Source organism: Sphaerodactylus townsendi, linkage group LG03, assembly GCF_021028975.2.
Source record: "Sphaerodactylus townsendi isolate TG3544 linkage group LG03, MPM_Stown_v2.3, whole genome shotgun sequence".
Lineage (NCBI taxonomy): Eukaryota > Metazoa > Chordata > Lepidosauria > Squamata > Sphaerodactylidae > Sphaerodactylus > Sphaerodactylus townsendi.
The window spans coordinates 119,622,135-119,643,091 of record NC_059427.1 but is presented as its reverse complement, the minus strand read 5'-3'; the positions used below and the strand labels follow the sequence as shown (position 1 = coordinate 119,643,091).

General features: G+C 43.6%; 1 protein-coding gene across 6 annotated transcripts in view; it reads right to left on the bottom strand.

The window, feature by feature from the left end:
• RNF157 (ring finger protein 157) overlaps window positions 1-20,957 on the bottom strand; it is a 161,950-nt gene that overhangs the window by 4,981 nt on the left and 136,012 nt on the right. For 3 of the 6 annotated variants that reach the window (XM_048487566.1, XM_048487561.1, XM_048487562.1), the window contains exons 15-19: window positions 20,179-20,363; window positions 18,777-18,842; window positions 17,082-17,130; window positions 8,880-8,990; window positions 2,227-2,267 (exon numbers count right to left, since the gene is read on the bottom strand). In XM_048487566.1, coding sequence (XP_048343523.1) covers window positions 2,227-2,267; window positions 8,880-8,990; window positions 17,082-17,130; window positions 18,777-18,842; window positions 20,179-20,363 — 452 coding nt within the window. The remainder of the gene's footprint in view (window positions 1-2,226; window positions 2,268-8,879; window positions 8,991-17,081; window positions 17,131-18,776; window positions 18,843-20,178; window positions 20,364-20,957) is intronic. The other 3 variants (XM_048487563.1, XM_048487567.1, XM_048487564.1) reach the window with 3 other exon arrangements.

The window sequence follows — 20,957 nt, the reverse complement described above, 5'->3', positions numbered from 1 at the left end:
TCAGGTACAAAAATCTTGTACTTTGGTGTGGGTAAGCGTGACCTTTCTGGAGTAATGGTCTCAAATAAGAGTGATTTGATTACTGGTGTTGATGCCTATTAGGCAGAAGATACTGTATTCTGCATCAGCTGAAAAAGTGGAGACAAGTATGCACTTTCTAGTACTAAACTTTATCAAGGCGGTTACTTGAAATAGATGTTAGGAACTTTGCTAATGCTTTTGAAGTATAGTTTAATTTGCATTATAGGATTGTGCCAGGGTGTTATTTTTCTATGTGGATTTTAAAATTTACAGTGGCCATTGTTTTAAGCGTATAACAATACTCTGAGAAAATGTCTGGACAGAAAGTGCTTTAAAATGGGTTCAGTGCAGGTATGTCTGCATTGTTGCTTGCTGGTGTTTTCCCTGCTTTGGCTTTACTAGAGGTTGTACCTCTATAGTTTAAAAAATCCAGAGTGTCAAGTATGGGGAAATGATGTGAAGTCTACTATAATTAATCTACTATACTCTGGAGAACTAGGTTTGATTCCCCACTCCTTCATGTGAGTGGTGGATTCTTATCTTGTGAACCAGATTTGTTTTCCCACCTGTCAAAGACCCGTCCAGGTCTTTGTGGTGGTAGCAATGCTAAGCCCTGAGTTCTGAACCAGTACTGAAAAACACAAAACAAAAATTTTACATTTTTATTAAAAAGAAAGATTATAAAATAACAGCTTTAAAAATAGGCAGTAAATATAAAATCTTAAGGTGCATATACAGACACTCAATAAAACGACAAAGTACATTTACTTACTAAAAGAAGTACTGGCTAGAAAATATTACAGAAATCCTTATTGCATAGACAGAGTTCTTCAGGCAAAGTAGAAGCAAAAAAGACCAAAGACAAAGGAAAGATGGTTGCTAACAAAGATGAGATTAAATTTATAGCATAAGATGGCCATACCAAAGAATTACCAATTAACCAATCAAATATCAAGTTGGTAAGAACTCTCTGGAAGATGAGCAAGTACCTTGCCCTTCTGAAACTTTCAAAACTGGTCTTGCTGACCAGTTGTATCCAGCTTGAAAACAATTAGAGAGGATTCCATGCCCATAAAGTGGAATCTGGCCTTGGTGATGGTACAGTCTATGTCTACAAAATCTGCAACTAGGCTATGTGAAAAACGTAAGAGACAGAATACAAGATTTTTAGAAGCTTTTCCAAAAGAACAAAATGGAGTCTGGATATAGAAGTATACGAGCAAATGGTTTTCACATCACCAGCGGAGAATGTTGGGGGGGGGGGGGCAGGAGGGGGCTGTCTCCCCTGGCACCACTTGCCTGGATCACATGGGGGGGGGTGCATTTGGCCACCTGCCTCCTCCCTCCCCCCACAGGCCAGGAAGGCAGCCAGAGTGGCCCTCGTGGTGGGCAGGCTGCCCTTCTGCCAGGTTCTCAATCCATGAGGCAAGCTTACAGATTGCCCCTTCCCCATTCCCAGCAGTGTGCTCCTGTTTGCTGCAGCCCACCTCAGCAAACAGGTGGTGAGGCAAGGAAAGCCAGCAATGCAGGCTGCTGGGCTAAGGGTGCTGCGTCCACCCAGGCCACCACTGCTGCTGACTATTGAGCCCATGGAGATCATTAAGGAGCTGCAGGTCCACTCGCTATGAAGCTGTACTTGTTCTGCTGCTTTTTGGAAGGGCCTGTTGTTAGTATAAACATGAGTAAGGGTGCCATACTTCTGATGTCTCGTTGCATATATGCTGAGAAAATGGCAGGATGGTAAGGCATGGCTCTAATGTTTGACTTGCTTCTCATTATTGTACAACCTTCGGTGCTCAGGTTGGCTTCGCCTACCTGGCCATTGACATCTTGCCACTACTGAGGTTCTAAGTCTGGTTCTCCTTCGTCCTGCCATGTCACTGATGTTGTTTTCTTGTTACATAATGGGTTTTATGCTTCTGCTAAAAACTAAAGGTAGGTCTTGGGTCTGGAAAATGTGAAGACCAAAGGTTTACACTACTGAGCTCAGGGAAATCCTTCTGTAGGTGTGGTTCCCTACAAGTGGTAAAAATGACTATTACCTGCCCTTGTCAAAGTATTATTTGCTAAGAAAGAAGATGCTTTTCCTTCATCCAAAGAATGGAGGCAACTTGGCTCATCAGGAAAGAAGAAAATTATACTGCAAAATGAAAGCTCGATTTAGATAGAGGGAGGGAGAAAGTCAGAATTTCACATGATTCGTACCTATTCCTCAATGTTTATGGGACAGGATTCCGGAACTGCAGCTGTTTAGTAGAGAAAACCAAAAGCAAATGGTGAACGAGAGAACAGACAGATACCACAAATACATATGTGTACAACAGAAAAAGGGATACAACTGAAAAATGTTTATTATGCTGTATCTCTTCACTACCTTAGATTTTCCACAGATACCTTTGTGTTGCAACATTTTAGGATGTTTCAAATGAGTTGCAATTTTTCAGAAAGTCCAGTCAAAATGACTGGGATGGTTGTTGGCATGGTGCATCCCAGATATCTGTGAAGACTATAGCATGGAGAATCTGTTCAAGAGAAGATTTTTTTTTATTCCATAAACTATCCCTCCTACCCCATTTACTTTAGAGATATTAATAAGAAATGCATGTTCAAGGAATGGCACAGTATGATAGGGTTATACTTTCTTGTGAATTGTGCCACTCATATTCCTCACTGACATCATTATACCCTTTTCAACAAAAATAACTAAGTAGAATTGAAACTTCATCTGCCACGTGCTGGATCATCTTTGTTTTAGAATTCTCTGCTTAGGTCCTAGTGCCTACCTAACAGAACTAATCCTAACTACAATTTGGTAGCCCATAGTGTCATTAAATTAATCAGTGAAGTAAGAATGGCACCAGGAAATTATAGGAAAAGGTTCCAAGGCAGATAACTGAGGCCCCACCCCTCACACAGACAGTGACAACCTGGAGAAGGCTGTTAGCAGATCAAGATGGAACACATAATCACATCCTTTGGTGTTTATGTTATTTCTAACTGGCTGGAATAGATTTAAACTGGAACCTAGTCTGAGCACAAATCCAGCTTAATTTATTTTTCAAATTCACAACCCTTGTTTCAAAATGATTTCCAGCAATGACAACACCAAAAAAAAAATAAATCATCAGCATTTTAAATCACTAAGCTTTGAATTGTGCTAAAATAATTTGTTTAATTAAGGTTACCCCTTACAAAATATCTGGCAATTTAAACCCGAATTCATGTTCTACCTCAGGACATTGTCAGTAAATATATTTAAGATTCATGTTAAAAAGCAGTAAATATATTTAATATATTTAAATATATGACATATATTTAATTTAAATATATGACATATATTTAATTTAAATATATGACATATATTTGAAATTTCAGTCACAATGCTGAAATTGATATAGCTTGGTCATTACTTCAGAGAGATTTTATGTTAGTACTCAAAACTCTATTGCCCAGGATAGTCTGCTAGCAAATGGAAGACTCTCTTTCTGAAAAGCAAAAAACACAACCACATACATCTTTGCCTACTGCTGAATAATAAAGGAACACAAGTTGCCTCTTGTGACAATTGCAATTTCCTGCCTTGAGGAAAGTCCGCAGCAGCACAGTCCCCTAAAGGAAAACCAAGGCGGATTTAGTGATACTTATCCTCTTCATCAGGCCAGTTCATTTTCAGATTATCATTTTGCAAGATAGGGCTGCTTCTCATGCTACTAATTCAACTTCGGTACATGTGTACACAACAAATCATATGAAATATGAGTGGCATATAAACCCAGGTGAGTGTGGCTCTGATTCTGCTGCTCATCCTTGTCTCCTGTCAGAAAACATCACACTTCCATTAGGTTACTTTACTTACCTTGGTACCTATTCACATGTTCAGGAAACAGATAACTCAAGTGACTGAAGACCCAAACAAAGAGGGTGAGATGTCCTGGGATTACCCTCTCAATTTAAATGATGTATTTATAAGATGCTACTAAAACGGGAGCTCAGACTTTGGAGTGAAGAAAATGGAGTGTAAGGGAAACTAGAAAGACAGCTTCAGAAATGCACCTCTGCTGATACACAGCCATACAATGTGTCATTCCAGCCATACAACACTTAAAATTACATGCATCGGTGAGGCAGGCAGCTCAGAAAGCCATTTCCCAATCTTCTGTACATATACATTGTGTCTCACTAAATACATGCTTTATCCTATTTGGCTATAAAGCAAGGAATGGATTTGCAAAAAGAATGTACCACAGGCCGTGCAGTTAAGCAAAGATCATTTGGTTCTGCTTTGCATGAACATAATTAGCTGTCAGGAGGGGATCTGCTAGAGATTTCTGTAAGAAATTAAGCCACCCAAAGGGTATATTTGCCAAAGGAGGTGCCCGCCACATCTTGAGTGGATCACCAACCGGGGCTGCCTAATGTCCAACTTTCATTCATATGGCACAAATAGTGCTGGCGACACCTTGGAATATTTCTTGTGCATAACAGATACAACAGGAATAGTGACTGACTCCATCCAATGCAATTTCTGTCTTTATTCCAGGCCCTATTTCCACTCTCTCCTCCACTGAACTATACACAAAAACAGGTTCTGCCTGCAGGCTTTTAAAGAAACCTTCCTTCTTATAATTCAACAACTATGAAATAAGAGATGTGAAAAAGCATGCACTGACTTTACTGGCAAATCAATGGCAAGATGTCATTAGCCAATTCTTTGCTAGCAAATCAGTGCCATGAAGTAGGGGAAGATAAGAAAGAGGTGATGCAACCTCAGGAGAAGGGCATCAGCTGCATCCCCGATGTCCAGAGGCATGTTTTCCTTTTAGGTTCCTCCCTGCTCCCACTCCTCAAAGGAGTTTTAGGGACACTTATCTGCAATAAGGGATATGCAATTTTATGAAAGGAAGTGTTTGAAGCGAGGTTAGCTCGAGCATGGTATTTAAAGAGATGCCCTGACAGCTGCTTGGCATCTGTGGCTGGCATCTTCAGAGGATCTGAAGATGCCAGCCACAGATGCAGGCGAAACGTCAGGAGAGAATGCTGCTAGAACACGGCCATACAGCCCGGAAACCACACAGCACCCAAGTGATTCCGGCCGTGAAAGCCTTCGACAATACATTGTTTCCAAAATATTTAATCACATGTTCACATCCTAGCAATTTTGTGCAGTTTTCCCATTTAAAAGCACAGAGACCTGGCCTAATTATTATTTTTCAAAATGGATTCATGTCTGCCCTTCTCTTTTGTAAACAGTTTTTTTAACCAGCTTGCAGCGGCACGTAGGATCAATAGTTCACACTTCTTTCTTATTAAAAGTTTGCTATTAGAAAAAGGCTCAATTTCATTTCAGACCTGCACTAAAAAAAATTCCACACTTAGCCTCTCTCTCATTTTTTGCACATTTCTACTATTTGCTTGGGAACCTGTTGCTCGATTTGTAACATGCCTTTCCACTACTCAAGATTCACTGCATTCCCTAGGGGTGATTTTACCAGCAGCCAGCCGCAGTTCTCTGATTTCTCAGCTTCCAAGAGCTAAAAGGGGCCAAGAATTGGGAAAATCTATTTGAATCATTTATTCAATCACCCTCTGAGGAATTTGCAGCCAACCTATCCCAAGGCTTGCCCCATAAAATAGTACTAGAGTCTGACTCATCTTATTTGCTTGATTAATAAGACAGAAACAGACAGAAGACTTAGTTTAAAAGAATGCAAGGGGTCATGGATGCGCACTACATTGGGATTAAATCAAGGCAATGCACAGCTTTGGGGTTTTATACAGACTCACATTATTTGGAGGCACCAACAGTACAAAGGCAGAAAACGGTGCTCCATTTACACCTAATTGCTCCAAATGACCTTGCCTGTGACTGGTTTTAAATGACTCTTGCCCCAGGAGAAGAATGACATTTGTTACTATTGTTATAGGATCTCTTATCTACGGCGACATATGCTGTTCCACAGCAAAGGCTGGATTCATTACAGAATTTCCTAAGTGGAATAAATTATAAAATGAACAAGATGATTTAGCAGAGGAAGAGGGTGAGTTTGCTGACATTTATATAAGAAAAAATGTCTGTGCATGTGTGTGGGGGTGGGGATAACAGTCCTCCTCAACAGCAGTTAACAACAAGGAGGATTCTTACAGATACCTCAAAAGTTTATAGCCTTGAAGCTTTGGGGAAAGTAAAATAAACAGGTAATGGGCTGCTATGGTTTTACAAGATACACAAATTTACTGATGGGATGATAGGTCTGCAGAGGTGTAGCAAGGGGGGAAAGTGCCCTGCCCTGCCCCGCCCCACCCCGCCCCGCCCCGCCCCACCCCACCCCACCCCACCACACCCCCACAGGGGGGCGCACCGGGTGCATCGCGCACACCCCTTTTCCCTTGGAGCTACGCCTCTGTGGGTCTGACATGTCTCTGTTTTACAGTTTGGCGGCACAAACCAGAGAAGATCATGACTGAAACATTGGGAGCTAAGCATACAAGATAAAGTGCAGCAGAATTCTGGGATGCCATATCTTCTCTGGATGTCACCCATGGAATGTCACCCACGTCAACAGGACTTCTATAGAATTGTGTCCATGGTTTCCAGCATGGGAATCAAAGCTGCCAATTCTCCTAAGGTAAAAATGCCTGTCCACAAAAATGACCACAGTTCCCCAAGAAGTTGCATCTCATCCAGACCCATAAAGACAGTCAGTGAAATTTGCATCCATTAAGCAACAGGAAGAATCGGAAAGGATGAAAGGGTGAGAGAACAAAATGAAAACTGTGCTAGCGTAGAGTGAACATGAACTTTCACATTGATGAAATCCAGTTGAGGGTGGGGAGAAAATTAATGTGAGAAGAAAGACACAAATGCAACATATCTAGGGTTGGTAACACAGTTAGGTGGAGATATAATGGCAGGGGCTCTGTTAAAGCGTATTAAATATGGCTGTAGCTAGATTAGGTGCATGCTAGACCACTTGTAAGAAAGAAGTCTAAAGGTCATTTGTATTGTATATTACTAGAAATAATACAGAATTAGAGGAAATGGCTGGGTTTTATGTTGGTGCAGAAAAAGGGAATCTGAAAGGATGGTGGAGGTGTTGAAAACAGGATCTTTTGGGAGAAGAAACACAGGAGCTCCTTTGGTAAAAGGACGTAGGTAAGGGGGGGTTCTCGGGTTCAACCCCCCCATTACATGTCCAAAGCTCTGCCCTCCGTCCCCACCCCGCCACCCCTCTGGCTGGGCTCCCAGCCGGCAGTCCCTTCTGCCCTCCCCTCTGGGGAGAAGAGACTGCAGTCCCCGGCCTCGAAGAACTGCTTTTATAAGCACTGAGGCCAGGGGGCGAGGCTCAGGGGGTGGGCCATGCCCCCCTGGGGGCATGGCCCCACCTTTCGGGCCTCAATGCTTATAAAAGCAGCTCTCTGAGGCCGGGGACGGCAGTCTCTTGTGGCCTCCCCAGAGGGGAGGGCAGAAGGGACTGCTGGCTGCCACTATCTCCAGGTGGGGGCTGGTGGGGGTGAAGCTGAGGGGGCAGGCCTTGGGGAGGTGTGGTTACGCCCCCTGAGCCCCACCCCCCAACCCACCACATAAAAAAATTATACCTACGTCACTGGGCAACACAACAACTAAATCACTGAATAAGCTATAATTCCTACAGACTTACTTAGGGACTGACAAGTTATCCCACAATTCTTATTCTCTGGGGAGAACCTTGGCCCTTTCTGCACATGCAGAATAATGCACGTTCAATCCACTTTCACAATTGTTTGCAAGTGGATTTTGCTGTTCCACACAGTAAAATCCAGCTGCAAGGTGCAATGAAAGTGGATTGAAAGTGCATTATTCTGCATGTGCGGAAAGGGCCAGAGTAGTCTGGCTCAGGCTTGGCTCTGAAAGCAAGCCTTGTTCTTTATACCATTGCACATAAGGACATGACTAAACTACAAAGTTAAATTGCTTTCTTCTAAGAAATCACTGTAACTACAATTCTATGATGGGCCCACATAGTTGTTGGATGGGACTCCGTGAGTGACATCCAACCTAACAGCACAATCCTCTTCAGAGTTATTCCAGCCTAAGCCCATTGAAATGAATGGGTTTAGGCTGGAGTAACTCTTCTTGGGATTGCACTGTAAGATGACTTGGCCCCAGCCAGTATGGTGTTATGTTACAGTGCTGGTCTAGAACTGGAAAGACTTCTGTCTTGAGTGCCCCTCAGCTATGACACTTTCTGAGTGGCCCTGGGCCAATCACTCACTCTTCACCTAAACTACTCCACAGGGTTGTTGAGAGAAAATGGAGGAAGGAAGAACCCATACATGCTACCTTCTAGGAGGAAACATAGGATAAAAATGTATAGCCAGTACACAAATCTTTCTCTTGGTGTATCATTTTTCAATCTTTACAGAGGGGGAGTGGGGGGAGAGAAAGAAAGGGGGTCTGGAGACGACTATCTACTATAAAAATTAGAAATGGAACCCATACTACAGGCTGGAGTTAAAAGAAATTCTGAGGGAGAATGTTGTTAACCCTGAGGGAAAAACAAGTTACAGTTCCCAGGGTTCTCTGGAGAACATCACAATAGAAACTCTCCTAGAAACTGGGAACCTCTCATTTATTTCTACGTTTTAGAGTAATGTCGAGTAGTCTGGGAAGATGCTGTGGCTTAAGATGTCAGAAAGGGGCCATAGCTGAGCACCTTTCTTGCTGCTTACTGCTACATGCTGCATAATTTTACATATACACAAATGTTACATGATGCTTGTGTCAGGCAGATGACAGGTATTCAGGGTGAGGGGCATGAAAGAATCCCCTCCCACCTCCCTACAACCACAAAGTTCATGTTCAGCAGAGTGCCACTCACCAGGTAAGCAGGCCTCAGAGCACAGCTTATTGTCCAGAGCTTTCACGCTTGCGTTGCCAATGTCATTGTTATTGTCACACTCCATACCTAGGAATGCGCCTGTCCTTTGGCCTGTAAGGGAGTTAATGTAGTTAGAGAGGGGATGGGGCTTTGTTTTAATTTTTTTTTCCTGGCTAAAGTAATGGAAAAATACAACAGTTTATTATCAGGATTGGAAAAAAAAACCACCCCTCAATAAAAGCCAACTGGGTAGAGAGTGGACAATAAGGCAGTTGATCACAATGCATCTGCATTAAGCCATCCTAATTTGTTTCCGTAACAACCTCCATTTTCATCCTTGTTTCAAGATAAGTTTTGGGGTTTGTGAGCCAATGAGGAAGATATATTGGATACAGCAAGAAATTTAACTGTGTCGAGACTATAAGCAGCAGGCACAAAAGTAGTGTGTAAGAACAGCAGGGGAATATTGTAACAGCTTCTGAGTTCCTACAGCTCATATTTCCGCAGACCTCTGGCCAGTATCTGAACCTTCAGAGGTTATATGACTGCTGAAAATTCACAACGTTTCCCTAATTTAACAGCCTAATAAATTGTTACCTCCCTAAACAAAGCAACACAACAAAAATTTCACACTGCTGCAAAAAGAAAACATGATTGACATTAAGTATTGCTGGGCATATCCATCATGTAGACTTAAGACAACTGAACTGTCAGTCGCTCCCATCAGAGAAGACTGAGCATTCCAGTTCTGGGCAAAGATATTAGGGATTTCTAACAAAATTCTCAGCTCCTTTACAGAAGTATAATTCCAAGTATTTGTTTGCCTCATGCCATGATGGTCTTACTAATATAAAACCTACACAACCCGAACATTTATTATGAGATGATCTAGACATAATAGCTTCTAAACAAACAAATAGAACCATACATACAAAGAAAAAGGAGCAATCTACAGGACTTAATTAAAAGGAATGTTTCCATTCAATTCAGGTGTCAAGGAAAGATCTTATAACAGTGGGGCTGCTTTTTTTAAGAAAAGGAAAAGGCTGAGTTGGAAAATCTCAACCATATATTTGCCAACTCACTCAGCCACTGATTTTTTTAAAAAATAGAATGCTTTTTTAAGTCAAGCATGCTTTTTTAAGTCAAGCATGCTTATTTAAGTCAAACATGGTGTCTTTCATAACTTCATCTGGTCAACATCCCTGTCATACTTGAAGACTGGCAAAGAGCTGGGAACACACTGAAACATCAAATCAGGCCTTCCTGACAAACAGCTGTGGCAATGTTCCCTTCCACTGTGCCATTGAAAAGTCCATCTGTTATAAATAAGATACATTTTTATGGCAGCAGAATCACTTAAACCCTTTGGCTCGGCGGTTAAGGAGCAAAACTTATAAGCAGTCAAGTACTTGGGCTTAACTGGTTTATGGGTTTGGCTGCTGAATGTCTGCTGAAGTATTTTGCTGAATGTAGGAGGCAAGCATGCAAATCACTGAAATTCCAAAAGCGCAGATGGCACTAAAGCAGAAGCACCAGCCGTGGAGGGGCAGTGGAACGAGATAAAAGAACGATAATGGCATTTCCTTACCCATGTAATAGTATCCCCTTCAACAGTGACATCATACCTTCCCTAAAAATACATTCATTACCTGGCAACTATACACAGATTAAACACAATTTTGCAAGGGAGACAAAACCAGCCAGGCAGCCTACCTCTTAACCGGAATAAATGTTTTCCACAAAGCTCAGAAAAAGTGGTTAGTGATAAATTTGGCCCACTTTTCTTGGAGATTTTAAGCTAAGCTAAGGAGCAATAGCATGAAACAACAATGGGCAAAATTATCAACCCCTATACGCAAAGCAGAACACTGCAGCTAATGGGCATGTTTTATTCACAAATGTAGTTTGTCAATGCTAACTTCCATGTCTCTTATCAGAGTCTTCCAGCTACAAGTAATCATTGTGGGAAATATACGTCCCCACTGGAAAAATCCCATCGCATATAAACGAAATCTAGGGTCTATTCATTCTGAACTAATGTGAACAGGAGATGAGGAAGGAAAGAAGAAAGTGCTTCCACAAAGCTATTCCACCAATTGCCAGTGGCTTCCACAAGGACACTGACAGTGAAGGGGTTAGTTGGCCCTCAGCTTAGAATAACAGCACGCACCATAGCATTCCTCAAATTATGAGCTTATACCTGCAATAAAAGCCCAACAGCTGAGGGAGACAAAAGTGGCACTGGGTAGGTGTTGGTGCTCAACCCGAGTCTTTCCTCATCTGCTGTTTCACTATTCCAAATCAGGACTCCAAGTTGCTTTCCTTTCGTAGATTTCCAGACATACATTTGCATTCTGTCTGGTGTGGGTGTGTGTGCGTGAGCGTGCGTGGTGTGCAAGTGTACATACGTGACTGTTAGTAAGCAACCTAGCTATTTGGGAGCAACTTGAAGCTTGAACTGGCAGGTAAAGTGTTAAATATGCATCCATTCAGATCCATCTCCTGAAGCTGCTGTTTCCTTCAAGAAGCAGCTATTGGGCATCTGCTGTATGTCTACAATGTGTCATTGGCTCTAGGAAGTTCAGAAGAAAACCATACAATCTGTAAAAGATAATAGTGGCAGCGTTTTGTAACTAGGGCACTTATATCCCCAAGGGGGATCTTAATCTTTGGGAGACTGGGGGCCACTGCAAAATCTCAGGAAGAAATAATATCCCAAATATTTAGAGTATTCATTACCTTTTAGAGTCACCCTGATCTCATTCTCTTATAACCAACTCCCTAACCCCTATTCTTGGATAAGAAATGGAATGACAAAAGGAAGGAAGAGAAAGCAAACAGGTACAAGTCTTAAAATGTCAGACACTCTGTTCTGGAATGCTGTTTTGGCCCTTCTCCTGCACTGTGGGCAAACTGAAAGTCACATTTTGACTAAAAATAAACCGCTTATTGTTTTCTGCCATCCATTCACATCTCCCATATGAATCTTTCTTTGCTATCTTTTCTGTACAGAAGAGCGAACCTCATCCTATTCTACGGATGTGCTGCTTCAAAGGGTTTGAGTTATTAAGATACAGCAAATATATTTGTATTAGACTTAACAAGGTAAGAAAACTATAAGAACATAAGAAAATAAGAACTAGCCTGCTGGATCAGACCAGAGTCCATCTAGTCCAACATTCTGCTACTCGCAGTGGCCCACCAGGTGCCTTTGGGAGCTCACATGCAGGATGTGAAAGCAATGGCCTTCTGCTGCTGCTGCTCCTGAACACCTGGTCTGCTAAGGCATTTGCAATCTCAGATCAAGGAGGATCAAGATTGGTAGCCATAGATTGACTTCTCCTCCATAAATCTGTCCAAGCCCTTTTTAAAGCTATCCAGGTTAGTGGCCATCACCACCTCCTGTGGCAGCATATTCCAAACACCAATCACACGTTGCGTGAAGAAAGTGTTTCCTTTTATTAGTCCTAATTCTTCCCCAGCATTTTCAATGAATGCCCCCTGGTTCATGGTATTGTGGCCGAAAGAGAGAAAAATTTCTCTCTGTCAACATTTTCTACCCCATGCATATAATTTTATAGACTTCAATCATATCCCCCCTCAGACGTCTCCTCTCCAAACTAAAGAGTCCCAAAACACTGCAGCTCTCTTCCCTCATAAGGAAGGTGCTCCAATCCTTCAATCATCCCTCAAGGTTGCCCTTCTCTGCACTTTTTCTATCTCTTCGATATCCTTTTTGAGATGTGGCGACCCAGAACTGAACACAGTGATACTCAAGTCTGCCTAATTGCACCACCGGCTTTATATAAGGGCATGACAATCTTTGCAGTTTTATTATCAATTCCTTTCCTAATTCTCCCCAGCATAGAGTTTGCCTTTTTCACAGCTGCCATGCATTGAGTTTGGTACCAATGGTGGTGGAATTTGGTACCAATGTGGACCACATTCCTATGGAACTATCAACTAAGACGCCCAAATCCCTTTCCTGGTCACCAGACTGGATTAGCACTGACTGACCCTGATAAGCACTGGACCCCTGATAGCACTGGACCTATAGCACTCTTCTGATAGCACTGGACCCCTCTTGTAGTTGTATGTGAAGTTTGGATTTTTTGCCCCTATGTGCATCACTTTACATTTTGCTACATTGAACTGCATTTGCCATTTCTGAGCCCACTCACCTAATTTATCAAGGTCTGCTTGGAGCTCTTCGCAATCCTTTGTGGTTCTCACCACCCCTCACATAATTTGGTATCATCTGCAGAACTTGGCCACCACACTACCCACACCCTGCGCTTCCAGGTCATCATTTTATGAATAAGTTAAAGAGCACTGGTCTCAATCACGGATCCTTAAGGGGACACCACTCCCTACATCTCTCCATTGTGAGAACTTCCCATTTATACCCACCCTCTTTGTTTCTGTTCCTCAAACTTCAGTTTTTTAATCCATAGGAGGACTTCCCTCTTATTCCTTCATTGCTGAGTTTTCTCAACAGTCTCTGGTGTTGAGGAACTTTGTCAAAAGCCTTTTGGAAATTTTAAGAAGTAGACAGTGTCCACTATGGTTCCCCCCTTATCCACATGTCTGTTTACACCCTCAAAGAATCTCTAGTAAGGATTTGGTAAGACAGGACTCTGCTCTCTACAAAGCCATGCGCTGACTCTTCCCCTCAGCAGTGCATCTTGCTTTTCTACATGTTTAATAAATTTATATCTTTAATGATAGATTCAACTAATTTTACAAGGAACAGATGTCAAACTGACTGGCCTTGTAATTTCCCATGGGTCCCCCCCCTCTAGAGCCTTTCTTAAAGATTGGTGTGACATGTATCTTCAGTCTTCACGGATGGAGCCTTGGATTTCCAGGGATAAGTTGCTATTAATGTGAGAACATCAGGCTAATTTCGTGCTTGAGCTCTTTACAGAACTCTTTGGATGAATGCAATCTGGGCCAGGGGATTTGGTAGCATTTAGTTTATCAATGGCTGCCAGAATTTCTTCCTTGTCTACCACTATCTTCGCTAGTTCCTCAGATTCACCTCCTAAGAAGCTTGATTCAGGTGCAGGAATTTTCCTCACCTCCTCTTGGGTGAAGACAGATGCAAAGAATTCATTCAGCTTCTCTGCAATCTCCCTGTCATCTTTTAGCACACCTTTGTTCCTTCATCATCTACTTGGGCTCTACCGCTCCTCCCTAGCTGGCTCTCCTGCTTTTGATGTACTTGAAAGAACTGTTTGTTGCTAGTCTTGATGTTACGCAGCCATGCGTTCCTCACTTAATCCTTTTTTGCCTCCCTTACAGCTGAACTTGCTTCTCTTTTGCCACCATTTATGTGTTCTCTCTGGTATTCTTCATCAGTTAAGTTGGACTTCCATTTTCTAAAAGACATCTTTTTTTTCCTAATAATTTCCTCAACCTCCCTTGTTAGCCATAATTTGTGGCTTTCTTTTGGACTGGGCGAAGCCTTTCCTAACTCACGGAACACATTCAAGCTGGAAAAAACTTTTAAGACTGTGTTTTTAAATAACCTCCAAGCTTTGCCTTGGACATTTTTGACTCTCTTAATTTTTCCCTCTCAGCTTCCTGCGCACTATCCCCCTCATCTTTGAGAACTTTCCCTTTCTGAAGGCAAATGTAACTACATTAGTAGCAGTTATCACTTGTTAGCATGCAGAGATACTGAATCTGACAACATTGTGGTGGCTATTTCCTATCTGACTCAACAACACTGACTTCCCGCACCAGGTCCTGGGTCCCACATAGGATTAGATCTAGGATCCCACATCTCCCCTGGTTGGTTCTACAACCATCTGCTCTAAGGCACAGTGTTTGGCATATCCAGGAGTGTCTCTCCCCTTACTACTTGGCCTGAACATGCATTTTTCCAGTTTACATGTGGGGATAGTTAAAATGGCCCATTACCACGACATTTTTGCTTTTGTTGGCCTCTCTAATTTCTTTTTCCATCTCCAGGAATCCTCCTGTGCACTTTGGTCAGGGGGGGCGATAATATATTCCTAATGTTAAACTATGCTTCACCCCTGGTATTGATATCCACAGTGCTTCTGTAGAGGAATCAGCTCCCCCTGCATTGTCTATTTTATGTGCCACTATGCTCTCTTTGATGTAGAGGGCCACGCCACCCCCAATCACAGCCCTGTCCACTATCAGCTTCCTGTAGGAAGGCCTGTAACCTGGGATAACAGCATCCCACTGGTTCTCCCTCATTCCACCATGTCTCCTGTGATGCCCACTATATCAATGTCCTCACTTCAAAACTCTGTACTCCAGCTCCCCCATTTTAGGTGAGAAGGCTTCTACTATTATGAGAGACACTTGTATACTCTGTCTCTGTCCTAACCTGGGATTTATGTGTTTTGCCCTCTACCCTTTTGCTTAGACACTATCACTTATCACATTGCTATGCTCCCTTGCGCAGCTTGTATGTGGTTGATTTGAAAGAAGCCTCCCTCTGTCTGTCTGCATCCCCATGGACTCTGTGTTGTTATTCCGAACCCGAGAAGTCACCTCGAAGCTCCTGTCGGCTTTCCCCCAAGGATCCAGTTTAAAAGCTGTTCTGCCACCTTTTTTTTAATGTTGGCGCCAGCAGCTTGGTTCCTCTTTGGTTAAGATGAAGCCCGTCCCTTTTAGTACCAGAGCCTGCCTTATCCCAAAAGGTTCCCCAGTTCCTGACAATAGCTGAAACCACTCTGCCTTACACCACCTTCTCATCCACGCTGACCTGAGACCACGCTGTATCTCCGGCTTGCCCTAGCTTCGCACCTGGGTGTGGAGACAGAGTAGCATTTGGGAGAATGCCACTGGGGGTCCTGGATTTTTTAACCTTTTTTTCCCTGGCAGCCCTAAGATTTACGGCTTCCAGAACCTCCCGACTACATTTTGGGTCATTGGTACCAATGTGGACCACAACTGCCTGACTCCACCCCAGCACTTTGTCTAACAGCCTATCTAGACGAAGCGTGACATCCGCAACCTTATGCAGCACCCAGGCAGGCCAAGTCGCCATCGGTCATCAGCGCCTACTCACAAACCCAACTCTCTATATTCCCTAATGATCGAGATCACCCACTACAAAGGAGCCCCCCACCTCCCCGAGGGGTATCACTCCCAGTGCGAGAGGATATCTGACCACCAGCTAGGAAGGGTCCCATCTAAAGGGGAGCATCTTCCCCCACCTCAGACTGGCACCCTCCGTCCACCCAGACTCTCATTCTCACACTGACATCTGAAGAGATGTCACCTTGGGGAGGATGAGACCCGGCACTACTAGGAATTTCAGAAAGCCTCGTTTGTTGCCCTATCTGCCTCTTTCAGCTTCGTGGAGGTCTGCCACCTTGGCTTCAGAGAGAGCAACACCGCGTTCAGCTTGAGGTTAACCAGGAGCTCATTACCCAGCTTGAGGGCACACCCATGACTTCTGCCCTAATTGGCAGATGGTCATTGCATGTGACCTCGAGGTGCAAAACACTGGAAAGCCCCCCCCCCCCCCTTCTGGCTTCATATCTAATTTTGTTTAGATATTCAAAAACTGATTTTAATTAGTGCCTCCCTCTTAAGCTTTCTATACCTTGTACTATCCCTTAAAATATCGTTCAATTATTGGTAAGTAGAAACACCTCTTGCTTGGCAGCCGCCATTGAGGCCTTGGTAGCGCCGCTTCTTCCAGAGACTAACTGAAAAGATTTTAAAATGTGAGAAGCCCCACCCCTTCAGCACTAACTGAAAAGATTTAAAAATGTGAGAAGCCCCACCCCTACAGCAGCCTCCACCAATCAGCAGCCCTAGCACAAGGAGAAAAAAAGAGAAACCCCCTGTTTAAAATACACTGTTTAAAAGATGTGGCTTTGAGAAAAGCCCTCTGTAAAGAAAAATCAGAGCTCCTCAGCCCTTTCTGGCCCACTGCTGTTCTCCACTGCTCCTCTTCTCTGCTGATCCCTTTAAGATACAGAATATTAGGACCTGCAGTTCTCAGTCACTAGAGTCACACAACTTAACTTCTGAGCCATGATCGGACAGATTAGCTTCCTATCTTCTAGTGGATACATATTCAATAAATGGGGCAAGGCAGCTTATTTAAAACCTACCCACTCCCTTTTGCCTTGTGAACACTGTTAGCTAGATAAGAAATATGATCAAACAACATGAAACAAGGAGTAATTGTCCATTCTCTGTTACCGTCTTCCTGTGTGGGGGAGCCATCCTCTTCCTCCATGACATCATTGCCCTGCCATATAAATTGACAAAATATAACTATTAAAAATAAAGACCTCTGAATGTACTGCAGAAAACTCCCTAGAAAGACAGTTTCCTAGTTGGACCTGGGTCTCCTCTTTCAGAGATGGTTAAGAAAAGAGCATGTTACATGTGAAATAAACAAGTGATCTCTTAAAACAAAGCAACCAAAGGACTCTCATTTTGATTTAATTTTTTTGCATATTACCTCCTCTTCCACTGTGAGCACCTCCCCTTGGGCAGGCCCCTGGCTGGGGGGCGCCCCTTCACCTGGTTCCAGTTCCCTGTTCTGAGAGTTGCCCTCAGAGGTGGAGTCCAAGAAACACTCATTCCTCCTGGTGGGCTGATTCCCCAGACCTGCAGGGGTCTAGCCATCTCTCCCTCCTTGGCCTCCTCAAGCCCTCCCTTCTTAAAGCGGTTTTCTCCAGCATGGTGTAGTGTTTAAGAGCAGTGGACTCTAATCTGGAGAACCAAATGTGATACCCCACTCCTCCACATGAGCAGTGGACTCTTATCTAGTGAACTGGATTTGTTTCCACGCTCCTACACATTAAGCCTGCTAGTCGCAGTTCATTCAGAACTCTCCCTCAGTCCCACCCACCTCACAACGTGTCTGTTATGGGAAGAAGGGAAAGGAGTTTGTAAGCCCTTTTGAGTCTCTTTACGGTTGAGAAAGGCGAGGTGTAAATCCAAACTCTTCTTATTCCACCATCTTGACCCTGGTTGTCCAACTCACATCCCTGATTCTTTCCCTAGCCCGCCCCACAGGTGTTCAAGTGGCTGCCTGTCCTGTCTGTCTTCCCAAAGCTCCTCCCTCCCCTGTATCTCCTCCAGGTTCCGCTTTGGCCAACTCAGATGCCGAGGCCTGCAGGACAGGTTCTGTTGCTGCCTGCCTGGGCTTATCTGGCCTGGGTCAAGCACCTCTGCAGCTCTCTTCTCAGTGTCTGGTCCTGGGAACAGCTTTTCTTTCCTCCCTCATCCTGCATATGGCAATTGACTCTCGTTGGGTTGTCGGGCTGGCCCCCTGCCATCATTTCCTGGCATGGCATTTTGCCTGCTGTGGCTGAAATAAGCCATTATGGGTACATAACACAAATCCTGCTGGATTGTAGCATTTCAGAGTATAGGTCTGAATGTCCCTCCAGAGTGTAAGCAGCATTTTCTATGTGATTTCAGTTGAGGTCCCTTGTTCCTGCATCAATTCCATCTCATGACACATCAGAGATCTTTCTCCAACCCCGATTTATTTAGATTACACTACTTGCTGGACAATCCTGATCCTTCTCTCTGTATGATAGTGGCAGACTTTCTTCTGGAAATTACTAACTGCCAGTAGATTTCCTTCCACTTAACATTTATTTCCTGTACTGTATATGTTTTTAATCAGTTTTTTTACTATTGTTGTACTGTTGTCTATGCCAATAAAGGCTAGCTGCTGCTGAATAATTCCTTTCACCAGTCATTACATACCCATTTTCTTTGTTTCTCACCAGCATTCTTCATGCTAAGCCATGTAAGCCCCCCAAAATACAATCACCTGGCCACAATTAGCATTTATATTAAAGGGTATTTCCCACTGCCCCCACCCCCCACCCCCAATTTAGATCCCATAAGTTAAATAAACCTTTGTATCTTTACCTCAGCATCTCGTTCCTCTGCTGAGATACTAACAAAATTTGCATCTGGAGATTCAACAGGAGTTGACTAAAAGAAAGACACACACAGAGAGTAAACTTAGACTAACTGTGAAATAAACTGTATAGATGTTTAAGGCCATCAAGCAAATTGCATAAATAGCATCAACTCCCATACCCCACACCATTCCTCAGTGTATATCACCTGCTTTTCTGCTGTCCTCTCAATGAGAATAATAGCAAGACACATATTATGCATGGCTGTCATCACTGTTCCAACTTACGCCACTCACAAGCAGTGAATACATAAAATTGTATCCAACATGGGGGTATGCATGTTGCTGCCACCATAAATGTCAAATGAACCATACAGCCACTGTGTTCCAACCAGCCTTCAAAACGGCTTCCACTGCTGTTTAAAACCAGTATATGCTTGTAGTGTCACAATGATTTTGAAGATCTTGAATTGCCCTAGTACAGGGATCTCCAACCTTTTTGACCCTGCAGGCACATGTGGAATTCTGACATGGCAGGGTGGTTGCAACTTGCAGCAATAAAATGGCTGCTGCGAGAGTTGGAGCCAGCCACCAAATTATTGCTACAGCTTAACTTTAGTAACACAGTGTATATCAGTGGTGGTGAACCTATGGCACGGGTGCCAGAGGTGGCACTCAGAGCCCTCTCTGTGGGCATGCACAAACAGAGTGCCCCCCCCCCCCCACATCTAGGCTGGCCTGGGCCACTGGGCTCGATTATTAGCATTAAACCTAAGACCTAGTTTTGGGGAAGCAGTGTAGATAACCCGGTTAAACCCCACTGATTTTCATGCGAAGAACTAAAGCGGGATCCTTTACCTGGGAGTAAGCTCAGTTGCTGGCAACGGGGCTTGCTACTGAGTAAACCCTCCTAGGGTTGTGATTCACCCATTGGAAAAGTTGCACGGTTGCTTTAAAGCAAAGCCACCGACTACCACCAAGCTTACTCATGAGCCAACTGTTTTTTTTAAACAAAAACCTCAGTATTCAGGTTAAATTGCCATGTTGGCACTTTGCGATAAATAAGTGGGTTTTGGGTTGCAATTTGGGCACTCAGTTTCGAAAAGGTTCGCCATCACTGGTGTATATCATTGTCCTTTGGTGGCAGCTGCTACCAAAGTAAATAAAAAGCCTTGATGGGCAAAAGCCCTACCTGGCCCCACCCATCTCTTTAAAACATCTAACAGGCACCATAAAAGATGTAACTGAACACCATGCTGTGCACAGGTGCCATACTGGGAACCCCTACCCTAGTATGTCAAACTTGCAGACAATGGTTGCTTCTCGTGAAGACAGAAACTGTGAATCTATCACCTGCAAAACACCACAGTTTGTACCACATGCAGCTTTGATTGGTTTGGCCATACTCACATCTCCTTCTGATGGCACCTCACTGGCAACAGCAGGGGATGGGATCATGTCCCCCTCTTCCTCAGTGCCAGCAGCTACATAGGAGCCTGACATGGAAGACATGGTGTCAGTGCTGATCTCAGAGTGCTGGCTTTGAGAGGAGGCCATAGACATGACCGACTGTGCCAGACTACTGCTAACAGGACCTAGGGAAAAGAGGGAAGGGAGCAAGCAAGACATGGGGGCTGGTTATATGTGGTATGTTTGCTAATGAATACCAAACCCACTAGGAGTTTCCAAAGTTAAACCCAATCCTTTGTCTTGAACAAACTGCCCATTCTGCTGCCCCCCCGAACTTTAGGCTATGTGCCTTATTTCATTCTGCTTAATATTACATCTGACTTCTGCACACTTGTCCTTGATCCATCCATCAACTGGTTCCTTCAACTCAGTGTTTGTGAATAAATTCATTATCTATTTGAGCTGCTTCCAAATATAGAAGCAGAAGCGGAGGAGGAGGAGGAGGAGGAGGAGGATTTATAATCCCCCTTTCTCTCCTACAAGGAGACTCAAAGGGGCTTACAAACTCCTTTCCCTTCCCCCCTCACAACAAACACCCTGTGAGGCTGAGAGAGCTCTGAAGAACTGTGACTCGCCCAAGGTCACCCAGCTGGCATGTGTTGAAGTGCATAGGCTAATCTGAATTCCCCAGATAATTCCTCCACAGCTTAAGCGGCAGAGCGGGGAATCAACCCCGGCTCCTCCAGATTAGAGCGCTCCTGCTCTTAACTACTATGTCA